This window comes from Phacochoerus africanus, chromosome 3 (assembly GCF_016906955.1).
Source record: "Phacochoerus africanus isolate WHEZ1 chromosome 3, ROS_Pafr_v1, whole genome shotgun sequence".
Lineage (NCBI taxonomy): Eukaryota > Metazoa > Chordata > Mammalia > Artiodactyla > Suidae > Phacochoerus > Phacochoerus africanus.
The window spans coordinates 143454313-143468466 of NC_062546.1; the positions used below are offsets into that span (position 1 = coordinate 143454313).

At 39.1% G+C, this 14154-nt stretch overlaps 1 protein-coding gene across 1 annotated transcript in view; it reads right to left on the reverse strand.

Moving 5' to 3' along the window:
• The window catches only part of SLC25A12 (solute carrier family 25 member 12), a 99718-nt gene that overhangs the window by 76990 nt on the left and 8574 nt on the right, over window positions 1–14154 (reverse strand). Inside the window, exon 3 of the mRNA XM_047772879.1 lies at window positions 1269–1411. Coding sequence (XP_047628835.1) covers window positions 1269–1411 — 143 coding nt within the window. The remainder of the gene's footprint in view (window positions 1–1268; window positions 1412–14154) is intronic.

Here is a 14154-nt window from a genome sequence, read left to right on the forward strand (position 1 = left end):
GGGCAGGGACCGAACCCGCAACCTCATGGTTCCTAGTCGGATTCATTAACCCACTGCGCCACGACGGGAACTCCAGAAATAACTTTGAAAAACTAGGCAATAAGGAGTCTTTAAAAGTTTTTCAAACAAGTACCTCTTAGAGGTAGGAGAAAGAAACAGGCCATTGGAGTCCTGGGGCTGTAGCTTGGAACTCACAAAGCAAAGCATATAAATATTTCATTCCCTCCGTAATAGTCATATTTGATTTTAATATAAAAATGTCTTTTCCCCTTGATTTGAGTAAACTGACACTCCAGTAAGATGCACCTTGTAATTCCTGTGACTGCACCCACCCATACACTGCCAGGCTAAAAATAGTTCTGATGCACTCCAATCACAGCTCTGACAGCAACAAAGTAATGCCACAGCCACACCAAAGTACTTATAACAAATTTCCCACCATGTATGAGATGCAAACATGCCTGTGCCCTTGATGGCTCAGGTCACTACTGTTCCCTTTCCTGTAATTCTCCTATTTGTTCAACCATCAGCAAGCTCCTTTTTGTCTTGCCAGATTTCACGCAAGCATCGTGTCTTCTAAGATGCTGTTCAGACCACCTAAAACAGAGTTAACCATGCTTTCTTAGCCGTCCTTTGCATGCTTCGTATGGTTCTATTATAACACCTTATTCCCAAAGTATTACTTTTTTTCTTTCTTTACTCATCCTCTTTCTCACTAAGCCATGAGCTTGTTAAGGCCAGGAACCTCATTTTGTTTTTATTTCTAATTCCATAGTGCCTGGCAAATGGTGGTTGTTCAATAAATATCTGTCAGATAGATATGCAGATAAATCAGTCAACAAAAATTCCTCCCTGATTTTTCTTCATAGCAGTTATAACCCCCAATGTTATAATTTACTTTTAAAATTTTTTATTGTTTTTCTGATTTATTCACTGATGGAATTCTAGCACTTAGAACAGTGCCTAAATGATACAGTAGGAACTCACTATTTATTGAATGAATGAATGAATGAATGAATGAAATATACTCAATCTGAAAACCATTCTGCTCAGATTATTCAATATAAAATATGACTTTCACATGTAATTTTTTTTCTCAAAAAAATCTGGTATACTTGATAATGGCAGTGAACAGTTTTTATGAACTTTGAAGAAAAGACATGTTTTATTAAAATTCCAGATGGCCATGGGTAAATTTATAGGTTTTCCTATTTTTTAATAAGATATTGAAGAACATTAGTATTTTTAAAAAGTACAAAAGTTCTTACCCATCCTTGGTTTGATCAGCTACACCTGCCAAGAGTTGCACAATCTTTGGATTGCTATTTGGATCATTATACAGCCCAAGATAGCGTTGGACAAAGTCTTCTGGGGTCATGTAATGTTCTCCATCAACCTCAGTACTGGCATACTAAAAAAATAAATAAATAATATATACTTAAAATTAAAATAATCATGATCATTTTACAGCCAACAAATGTTTTGCGAAAAGGTAAATTAAAGGCCAGTCTCAAAATTGAAATAAGGACAATAAATGCAGAATTTTTCTAAGTGTAGTCAAAAAACAAACACCCAGAGCCTGATTTAAGAACACTAATTAAGGGAGTTCCCGTTATGGCACAGCAGAAACAAATCCGACTAGTATCCACTATGAAGGATGCGGGTTCAATCCCTGGCCTTGCTCAGTGAGTCGGGGATCTGGCATTGCCCTGAACTATTGTGTGGGTTGCAGACACAGTTCATATCCCACATTGCTGTGGCTGTGGTGTAGGCCAGCAGCTGCATGTCTGATTTGACCCCTAGCCTGGGAACTTCCATATGCTTCAGGTGGCCCTAAAAAGCGAAACAAAACAAAACAAAAAACACTAGTTAAGTATTGATACATGGTACAATATGGATGAAGCCTGAAAACACAGTAAGATTAAAAAAAACACAGAAAAGGCCACATACTGCACGACCCCAAGTATACGAAATGTGTCTAATGAGCAAATCCATAGTGTCTAAGCAAATCCACAGAGTAGTTACCAGGAGTGAGGAGGAGAGGGAATGGAAAGTATTTGCTTTAACAAGTAGAGGGGTTTTTTTTTGGGGGGGGGGGGTGAAGAAAATGTTCTAGATTTAGATAGTGCTAACAGCCACATGATATTGTAAATAAACTAAAAGACACTAACTTGTATACTTTAAAATAGTCACTTTTGGAGTTCCCGTTGTGGCTCAGTGGGTTAAGAACCCAACGAGTATCCATGAGGATGCAGGTTCGATCCCTGCCCTCTATTAGTGGGTTAAAGGATCCAGCTTAGCCGTGAGCTGTGGCGTATGTCACAGACACGGCTCAGATCCTGTGCTGCTGTGGCTGTGGCATAGACCAGCAGCTGTAGCTCCAATTCCTCCCCTAGACTGGGAACTTTCATATGCCATGGGAATGGCCCCAAAAAGAAAAAAAAAATTAGTAAATGTTATATTATGTGACTTTTATCTCAAATTTGTGTGTATGTATACGTGAAAAAAAAAAAAATACAAGAAAGACAAAGAAAGGCAAAAGGGCAGCCAAAGTAAGCAAGACCTGAAAATGAGAAGATAACATCTGGAGACACCACGAGGCTTCCTGCCTACAAGGGTCGGGGGTAGGAGTAGAGACATAACCTGCTAATAAGCCTTAAAAATAAAATGAGAGGGAAGGATTGGGAATCTGGCAATGAGCAGAGGCTATTATATATAGGATGGATAAACAAGGTCCTATTGTGCACAGGGAACTATATTCAATATCCTGTGACAATCCATAATAGAAAAGAATATGAATAAGAATATAATATATAACTGAATCACTTTACTGTGCTTAACAAATGAATACAGCACTATAAATCAACTATACCCAATAAAAAAAATTTTAAGTAAAATGAATGAGAAAAGTATAAGACCATTCCTCCCAAGTATTTCTTCCAAGTTCCAGCAGCTGGAAAAAAGAAAAAAAGTTCTACCTATTATTGATAATTTTAGAGAATAAAATAATAATACCTGCTTATCAAATAAATGCCTCATTATTTTAAGGATTTTATGCAAACAACCAAAGCCCTCCTCCTTGGGTTGCAACTGATTAGTCTGGCTACTTCAATCCACTATCAAAGTAGTAACATCAGAAAATTCCCCAGGAATTCCCACCGTGGCACAATAGGATTGGCAGCGTCTTGAGAGCCTGCGACACAGGTTTGATCCCCTGCACCGCACAGTGGGTTAAGGATCCCTTGTTGCTGCAGCTATGGCTTAAGTCACAGCTATAGCTCAGATCTGATCCCTGGCGTGGGAACTCCATATGCAGCAGGGCAGCCAAAAATGGAAAAAAAGGAGGAATACAAGGGCCCACTAAATGCCAACCATAATAAATCAAAACAAAACCTCACACCAGGGCCTGGCCCATCATCATAAAATCACAGAACATTAGAATAAAGAGAAAATCTGAAGTTTTCAGAGAGGAAAAAAAAAAGGTCACATATATAAAGAACTATGAATCATAGATATCAATGTTTCCTCAACAGAAGATTGGAAGCTTGAAGACAAGGCAGTAAGGCCTTGAAAATTCTTGCATAAATGATTTATAACCTAGAATTCTAAACTGAGCCAAACTTTCAATTTTAAGGACAGATTAAAAGTACTGAGATATCCAGGTTCTCAATACTTTTTTCCCTTCTATGTATCCTTTCTCAGGAAACTAGAGCACAGTTTGCTCTATCAAAAAGAGAGCATGGGACTTCCTGTTGTGGTGCACTGGAAATGAATCCCACTAGCAACCATGCGGTTGTGGGTGTGATCCCTGACCTCGATCAGTGGGTTAAGGATCCTGAGTTGCTGTGAGCTGTGGTGTAGGTCGAAGACTCAGCTCGGATTTGGTGTGGCTGTGGCTCTGGCATAGGCCGGCAGCTGTAGCTCCAATTCATCCCCTAGCCTGGGAACCTCCATGTGCAGCAGCCCTAAGAAATCCAAAAAAAAAAAAAAAAGAGAGAGAGAGAGAGAGAGAGACAGCATGAACCAAGTAAGAGAAAGATGGAGGATCCAAGAAATAAATGATCCAACCCAGTAAAGTGGCCAAGAGAAATCCCAAGACAGCTGTGCTGAGGCCTGCAGGGTGCTGGTCTGGCTGGGGCAGATGGGGGCTCCAAGAGGGCAAGCCACTATGGAAACTGCAATGTCAGGTTATCCAAGAAAGTAACACTGGGAGGAGAGTGAATCTCTGCTAAAGCCCTTATCTTCTCAATGAGACCTACTCTTTTTCCTTTTTTTTTTTCTTTTGTCTTTTTTGTTGTTGTTATTGTTGCTATTTCTTGGGCCGCTACCGCGGCACATGGAGGTTCCCAGGCTAGGGGTTGAATCGGAGCTGTAAGCCACCGGCCTACGCCAGAGCCACAGCAACTCGGGATCCGAGCCGCGTCTGCAACCTACACCACAGCTCACGGCAACGCCGGATCGTTAACCCACTGAGCAAGGGCAGGGATCAAACCCGCAACCTCATGGTTCCTAGTCGGATTTGCTAACCACTGCGCCACGACGGGAACTCCAGAGACCTACTCTCTATCATCCTATTTAGCATTACCACCCATGCCTTCATTCCTATTATTCTGTTGTTCTGCTTTTTTCCCCTCAGCACCTATTATCTTCTAATACACTACATATTTTACTTTATTATGTTTATTGTCAATCTCCCAACTAGAATGTAAATATCACAAAAGAAAGAATCTTTGTCCAGTTTGTTCATTGAAATATCTCAAGCCCCAAGAATAATACCTGGCACATGGTAGGCACCCAATAAATACTTGTTAGTGAATTAGTAATAATTCAAATCACTAAGTGAAAAGTTAAATAATTTTTAACTCTATAAAAAGGCAAATTGGAGTTCCTGTCATGGCTCAGCAGTAATGAAAACAACTAGTATCCATCAGATTTGATCCCTGGCCTTGTTCAGTGAGTTAACAATCCGGCCTTGCCATGAGTTGTGCTATAGGTCACTTAGCTCAGATCCCAAATTGCTGTGACTGTGGCATAGGCTGGCAGCTGCAGCTCCAATTCGCCCCCTTGCATGGGAACCTCCATATGCCAAGGGTACAGCCCTAAAAAGACAAAAAAAAGAAAAGTAAATTATAAACAAGTATTTTTGTTGTACAAAAATTAAAAATATTATAATACATGCTTGGCTCAAAATAAACAGTATATATAGTCACAGTAATGTAGATACCAAATATTAATTTAACAATTATAAATATAATGAGAAGAACAGAGGGAGAAGAACGGCTATGAGTCCTTCAACAATGCCATTCTCCTCCCAGGCCTCTATACATCACACATCTATATAAAATGAAAACGAAATAATCTTTAACATTTCAAAACAATAGGCATGCAAACATAGGCTAAAGAGAAAATAAACTGAATGGCACTGCTAATGATAGTGAGTGGATTCTACCAATTCTAGTCAATTGCTTCTTCTCCTCATTCTTCAATGTATGACATAATCTGACATGTTTACCAAGACAAGAAAAACCCCAGAGTTAAGGACAGGCAGGAGTAGGGAAGGGTACAATGTCAGGGACACTACTGCAACTGGAAAGAGGAATCAACACAAGGAAGTTTAAAAATAGAATTTAAAGAGACTGACAAGTCAACCACTAACTAGAATGAGCACCAACAAGAGTATGACAAATGCACAATGGAAACCAAAATAAAATGATTCATTCTGAGGACATGTGGGATGGTTGGCAGGAGAAAAAAGAAAGTAACATTCAGAATAGCCCCTGAAAGTAAAATTCAATTTCAACTGCAAATGGAGAGAAAGGATATTTCGGGCTTTAAAAAAAAAAAAAGTCAACAAATACAGAAATGTTTTAAAATATTTTTTTCTTTTTGAGGGGGAAGGGAGTCAGTTGGAGAAAGAAATGGTAATAAAAAGAAGGTACACAAAGATATGCAGAAGAAAGTGAAGCTGAAAAGGCAGTTTGAGACCAAATAGTGGAAGACTTGGAATGCTAAACTGATTAGTCTGAACTTTATCCTACGGACCACGGATGCCACTAAAAATTGCAGGAGGGGAGAGAGACACGATCTGATCTGTGCTCTCTGATGGCAGTGAGAAAGAGAGAGAAACTTACTGCGAGCAGGGAGATCAGGTAGTGGCTTCCGCAAAGATCCAGGTGAGGAGTTCCCGTCGTGGCACAGTGGTTAACGAATCCGACTAGGAACCATGAGGTTGCTCCCTGGCCTTGCTCAGTGGGTTAAGGATCCGGCATTGCCGTGAGCTGTGGCGCAGATCACAGATGAGGCTCAGATGCCGAGTTGCTGTGGCGTAAACCGGCGGCTATAGCTCCAATTAGACCCCTAGCCTGGGAACCTCCATATGCCACGAAAGCGGCCCTAGAAAAGGCAAAAAGACCAAAAAAAAAAGATCCAGGTAAAAGAGACTGAGGCCTGAACTGAGGCAGTGGGAATGAAAATGAAAAAACAATGGGGGGGAGTTCTTGTCAAGGCTCAGCGGAAACCAATCTGACCAATATCCATGAGGATGAAGGTTCAATCCCTGGCCTTGCTTAGGGGGTTAAGGATACAGAGTTGCCGTGAGCTGTGGTGTAGGTTGCAGATGTGGCTTGGATCTGGCCTTTCTGTGCTAGATTCGACCCCTAGCCTGGGGAACCTCCATGTGCCTCAGGGGTGGCCCTAAAAAGACCAAAAAAGAAAAAAGAAAAAACAATGAGTACTATCATTCATTGCTAAAGGCTTTTTATTTTATTTATGATTTCAATAATATTAATTCGTACCATTTGAAATTAAAAAGGATATACAGGAGTTCCCGTCGTGGCGCAGTGGTTAACAAATCCCGACTAGGAACCATGAGGTTGTAGGTTCGATCCCTGCCCTTGCTCAGTGGGTTAACAATCCGGCGTTGCCGTGAGCTGTGGTGTAGGTCGCAGACGCGGCTCGGATCCCACGTTGCTGTGGCTCTGGCGTAGGCCAGTGGCTACAGCTCCGATTGGACCCCTAGCCTGGGAACCTCCATATGCTGCAGGAGCGGACCAAGAAATAGAAAAAAAAGACAAAAAAAAATTATTTAAAAAAAAAAAAAAAAGGGTATACAGTGAAAAATCTTCCTCCCACCTCTGTCCCCAGGCACCCAATTCTCAATTTCTTGTATATCCTTCCAGAGACGTTTTGTGCATAAACAAGTAAATTTTATATCTATTATTTATGCTAATAAATACACACACAAATACATATATATGAATATTCATATCCATTTCTTTTTTACATAAATGATAACATACTATTTACACTGTTGTGTACATTTTGCTTTTTCAAATTTAGTCCTTTTAAAAAGAGATTTAGCAATATATCATAAATAAAGAACCATAAAAATGCTCATATCCTTTGACAAAGAATTATGGGCCTGACTCCTACAAAAAAAATTTAAGAGGAGTTCCTGCCGTGGCTCAGGAGTAACAAATCTGACTAGTCTCCATGAGGAAGCAGGTCGGATCCCTGGCCTCGCTCATTGGGTTAAGGATCCGGTATTGTTATGAGCTGTGGTATAGGTCGCACATGCGGCTCAGATCTGATGTTGCTCCGATTCAACGCCTAGCCTGGGAACTTCCATGTGCTGCAGGTGCAGCCCTAAAAAAAAAAGAGAGAGAGAGAGAAAAAGAAAATATAAGAGATACAAGGGATAGGTTATGGTGATCTTTGTTCTCTTGCTTCCTAATTGTTTAATTCGTAGACGTCGATTTTCAAAAGAAACAACATGAAAACATTTCAGTTAGTATTAAACAAAATATAGCAACTAATTGTCCATTTCTTTTTATCACAGAGATGTCTAATATCTAATACTAATACTCGAATTTGATTGCCAGGACTATGACCACTACACACGCAGAATATATATACTCACACAAACACAGAAAGTATACTGTACTTACTGACATCACCAGGATTTCACAACATTCTTGACTAAAACTATCATGGAATAGAACAGCCTTAGCACAAACCACCAAGGACACCGCTGCCAACAAGGAAAACAAATGCTTCTGCTGACATGTATTTGGAACAGGTTTGCCAATATCTGGGGTTATAAATGATGCCAGAGAATCATTTACCCTGAGGTATTCTGCTAGTGTTTTCCCCAACTCTCCTAGTCTATTTTAACTTGATTTTAACTGAAAGATAAAGTGCATAGCTCAGAGGGGGAAAAAAAAAAAAGTCTTCTCATCCGCAAGGAGTCAGCACTTGACTTCTGCAGGAGACAGTTAACTAATTAACTCATTAAATTAGAGACAATTACTTGGCAATGTCAGTGAGCCTGCTGCCTGAACAGACAAAACAGAAGAGGGAATTTAGAACTGAAACTAGAATCTACTCACAGTCAAGCATTATGACTAAAACATTTCAGGCATTATGTTAACAGAAAAGCAGGTACCTCTAAAACAGGTGATACATTTAAACCAAAAGTATTTTTTAAAATAGGAATGACCCTATTTATTTTAAATAACGTCATTACTTTTAATGCTTAGTTTAACTGACTGGCAAATAATGTTTACACAAACCAAAAAAGTAAGCAATGGCCTAAAGTAACACATATAACTAGAAATAAGAGGTTAAGAGGCCTTATGGAGACCCTCTCTTTCTGCTAATCAAAATGACTTGCCTGCTTATACTAATAATGACAAAAAGCAAAACTTTTTCAGTCTCCTAGGCTAACACTTATTCTAAAAATTTAATATAGTAACTTAGTATTTTCACAATATCATTTCTATTTCATTTCTATCATTTCAAAGACTGAACTAAAATGACTTTAAATGAAATTAACCAAATATTATATCCCTACTCCAAATAACTTTAGAGTTAATCATTTGCCATTTCAAAGATGTTTCTTAAGCACTCATAAATCTCTCTTGGGCAAGAAGTCAAGGACATGTGAAAGACATAGACAAGAAGTAGCTGACAGTATCTGAATAAAAATAGGTGGTCTATTTTCTCTGTTAAACTTTTCCCAAGCCTAACCCAAGTATTTTAAAATAAAAGTACACACAGATTTGACATTTCCACAAATATTTGAATTTACACTGAGTATAGTTCATATGTGCTTGAAAAAGCCATGACATTTTGAAGAAAGAAAATGAATCTTAATGAAAGATTAGAATCCTTATACATTGAGTCAAAGTTATTGCCAATAAAAGATGGTAGGGTTTCATGCACAGATTGATGTTGTACTTACATTGAACGACCCCTAGTTCTAAATCAGAGGATCATGTTATCTAGAAATGTTTTGCCTATCAAGCCAAAAGATCAACATATCAAGATCTCATTTGACTGGAGTAAACTGCATAGTAGTAACTCCTCCGCAATTTACCAAGTTTAACCTTAAGTGACCTTTAGAATGTATGCAACTACATCACTGGTTAACCATAGAGTAGACTTTACAAAGAGTTTACACACAACCCTAATTTCCATTGCGTAAGGAAACAAAATGTTAACTTAAAAATTCAATGACATGACTGAGTAAACAAACCCAAATAGTCTAAGTGACATAAACTACCTGTTTAAAAGGTTTAAACTCAAAACAGTTTTATATTTCTAAAATATTTTCCAGAGATTATAAAGGAAAATTCTGATGGGCTGTGACTAGAAAGGTGGTTAGTTTAAAAAAAATTCATACAATGTATCAAGATTAAGGATTTTCTTTTTCAGTATGTACAACAAAACTATTATCTAAAAGCACTACTTTTTAAACTGAAAATCTGCTTAAATCAAATCTTTCAGGTTACTGTGTATTCATTTTAAAATAGTTATCAGGAGTTCCCGTCGTGGCGCAGTGGTTAACGAATCCGACTAGGAACCATGAGGTTGCGGGTTCAGTCCCTGCCCTTGCTCAGTGGGTTAACGATCCGGTGTTGCCGTGAGCTGTGGTGTAGGTTGCAGACGTGGCTCGGATCCCGCGTTGCTGTGGCTCTGGCGGAGGCCGGTGGCTACAGCTCCGATTCAACCCCTAGCCTGGGAACCTCCATATGCCACGGGAGCGGCCCAAGAAATGGCAACAACAACAACAACAACAAAGACAAAAAGACAAAAAAAAAATAGTTATCAAACACTATTTTTTTTTTTTTGTCTTTTAGGGCCGAACCTGCAGTATATGGAGGTTCCCAGGCTAGGGGTCCAATTAGAGCTGTAGCCACCAGCCTACACCAGAGCCACAGCAACATCGAGATCAGAGCTGCGTCTGTGGTCTACACCACAGCTCACAGCAACACCAGATCCTTAACCCACTGAGTGAGGCCAAGGATCAAACCCAAGTCCTCATGGATGCTAGTCAGGTTTGCTAACCGCTGAACCACGATGGGAACTTCCTCAAATACCAATTTTGTGCTGGGCACTATGGCTTGTACTAGAGATGCAGAGATCAAAAAACAAACATACTTCTTGCCCTCAAGCAGCTCAGAAACAATGGTATAATTGACACCAAAACTAGGGTCAGAAAAATGTTGTAATTCCCTGCACCATTAACCAGTAGAGATTTCTTGAGCAAACACACAGCTTCTGACTCTTTTAACAAGGAGTTATAGAAAGGTAGATATTTTTTAAGAGGAAAAAAAATGATACCCTGAACACAAAAGTACTTGGAAACTATAAAGCTAATGCAAATGAAATAGTTATTCTAGGATTTCCCTGTTAGCTCAGCAGATTAAGGATCTGACAATGTCACTGCTGAAGCATGGGTTCAATCCCTGTCCCAGGAACTTCCAAATGCCTTGGCCAGAAAAGAGAAACAATTATTCTAAAAATGCTTCAAAGCAGAAAAGCTGAGGATCCCAGTTTCCCTCCTTGCATACTGAATTTTTCTGCTTTTGCCCAAACAAGGAGTTACTTTTCCAACTCCTCACCTTTCTCCAAACCAAGGTTTCCTTGGGGTTGGCTGCTGCTTTTGGGGGTTTACCAGAAAATCAGTCCTAACTGGTCTAGGCAGCTTTATCTCTGTTTATCCAACACATGGCTGTAATACGAGTCAAAACAAACTGCTCCTCCACGACTCTGTTCCAACTGAGATAAACTGACATTTTCAGGTTTTAACATCCTTTCGACTTCAGTAACCTTCAAATGACAATGTCACAAAGTTCAGTGATGACAAATATCACATAGAGCACTTTCCATATAGAAAAATAAATCACATGAGCAATGGAAGAGAAACATGTACCAAGGCAAGCACTGAGCATATGAAGCTAATCCTCTTGCTGTTCTTCACTATCACGGCCTTACTCCTAATAGAAGCCAAATTTAGTCAGGAATGCATGGCCTTTTCACTACACAAGCACTCTATGTAACAAGAAAGGCCACAACAGATCTGACCACACAAACCCTGTTATGGTAATACAGTGCGGCGTTCATCTATCGGAAATAATATTTTAATGAGAAAAAAATAAATTTTAACACATATGGCCACATCAATTTTAACAATTCTATTGTGCCACACTGATTTTTTAAAACAGAGATTTTAATTAGTGACAAAATTTTTCTGATGTTTACTAAAATCTACACATGCATTAGGAAAAGGCAATTTTATACATCTAATTAGCACTGTAAGCTGCATATTTCACATATACTATAAGCAAAACCTTCTTAATTTTGCAAAGAAAATTCTCTAGAAGTATGCCTTTCTAACTCAGATGCTTCCATGAAATACTATCTTCTTTTCCCTTTATTTACGTCTTTTCACTGTCCATTATACTGTAACGTCCCACTGTTAGGTACTAAACAATGCAATTTCTAACAGAGTGAGGAGGTGCAAGATCCTTGTTAATCACTGAAATCAACTGAAGCTACCATAATAAACTAGGTTTACCAAAATAATTTTGCCCCTAAAAATGGTCCAAAACCTTGGAAATAAAATAAGGACTCCAGAGAACTCAATAACTGGAACTAGAATGCTTCTCAGGGCAGATTGAGTTGAATAATTAATTTGCATTGTTCTTAAAATAAATATTTCAATCTTGCGGTCTAAGTAACCATGGAAACATATAAGGAGCATATATATATTTATAACCCTTAACAAATCATGTGTTTGACAATCACATTACAGCTCCTAGGAGTATAGATTGCTTTACTATTGGTAAGCCTTGATTAAATACCAAGACTTTTGCCATAGAGAAAGAAGGACCTTTACGCTGGTAGGGAGCAGATACAGAGCAACCAAATGCAATGTATGAACCTGGCGTGGATCCTGATTTTTTTTTTTCCTTCCTTTTTTAGGGCCACACCTATGACATACGGAAGTTCCTGGCTAGGAGTCGAATCAGAGCTGCATTTGCCAGCCTACACCACAGCCACAGCAATGACAGATCCAAGCCACATCTGCAACCTATACCACAGCTTATGGCAATGCCAGATACTTTCACCCACTGAGCAAGGCCAGGGATCGAACTCACATCCTCAAGGATACTAGTTGGGTTCTTAACCCCTTGAGCCACAATGTGAACACCGAGATCCTGATTTTAATAAAGCAACTTTTTTTTTTTTTTGGTCTTTTGTCTTTTGTTGTTGTTGTTGTTGTTGTTGTTGCTATTTCTTGGGCCACTCCCGCTGCATATGGAGGTTCCCAGGCTAGGGGTTGAATCGGAGCTGTAGCCACCGGCCTACGCCAGAGCCACAGCAACTCGGGATCCGAGCCGCGTCTGCGACCTACACCACAGCTCACGGCAACGCCGGATCGTTAACCCACTGAGCAAGGGCAGGGACTGAACCCGCAACCTCATGGTTCCTAGTCGGATTCGTTAACCACTGCGCCACGACGGGAACTCCTAATAAAGCAACTTTTCAAAAAAATGACACAAGCATGGAAATTTCAACATTGAATGGAAACCCATGTTTCAAGGGAAAAAAATTATGTATGATAATAGTATTGAGGTTTTTTTGGTTGGTTTTTCAGAGTCACCATCTTCTAGAGATAGATACTGTAGTATTTACAGTACAGTGTTAGGTGTGTGGAAATTGCTTCAAAATAATCCAATGCAGTTGCAATACAGATGAGGCAAAATCGGCCATGATAGTTGGTGAAGTTCAGTGACAGGCATATGACAATTCATTATACTACTTTCTCTAAATGCACATATGCTTGAAATCTGCCATAATAAAGAAAAAGCCTTTTTAAAAACCTACAGAAAAGCAATGAGATGATCCTATATGTACTACCATACTGTGTTGTCTCACAATATTAAATAAAAAAGGCAAGCTGCATTAAAATACAAAATGCAAGTCTCCTCCATTTACCATATAACCTTGAGGAGGTTGTTTAACATTTCTGGGGCTCAGTTTCCTCATCTATAAAATAGGAATGTTAATGGCACCTACCTCATAGAGTTGTTCTAAGAATTACATACGATGATGGTATAAACCACTTAGAATAATGCCTAAGACATAACAGTGACTCAGTAAGTAAATAACAGCACAGTTTTAGAAGCCCAATACCAGTGCCCATGGCACTGGTTTCAGTGAATTGATGCTTCAGAAATTTCAGCCATACTAAGTGAAGAGAGATGGACAGAAATAGAAGATGATTTTTTTTTTTCAAAATTATACACATAAGAATGAATTACAAGTATCTTTCAGGTCCACATCTTGCTTGGTATTGCTTGGTTGGACTATTATTCCTTCTCTGGTTCAGATAAGCAATTGAAGGTTCAAAAGAAAAAGCTATACATATCTTCCAGACTCTCAGTTTTAGTCCTTGGCTCTACCCCTCCTCAGAGCCTACAGACTTAAAAGAAATCACCTCTTAAGGTGGCATTCCTGAATGTAGTGATTTGTGAAGATTTTTGAATATGTATCTCAAAAACATAACTGATTACATGCACATAAACACATACTAGCATCTTAGTCACTTTATACATCCAGCACAGTTACCAGATGAACACAATGGACTCTGACCCTACTCAGGAAAAAAAAGTTCTCATCTCAGAAAAAAAAGGAAGGGGACAAAGACCTAAGCTTTAGTACATTCTCCATGTGTCAGGCACTATTTACATATTACCTCATTTATCTTTATAACATTCCTACGTGCTAGGTGTAGTTATCCTCTCTTAGATTAGGAAAGAGACTCCAAAAGTAATGTAAACATCTAAGGTCACACAACAAAAGAGG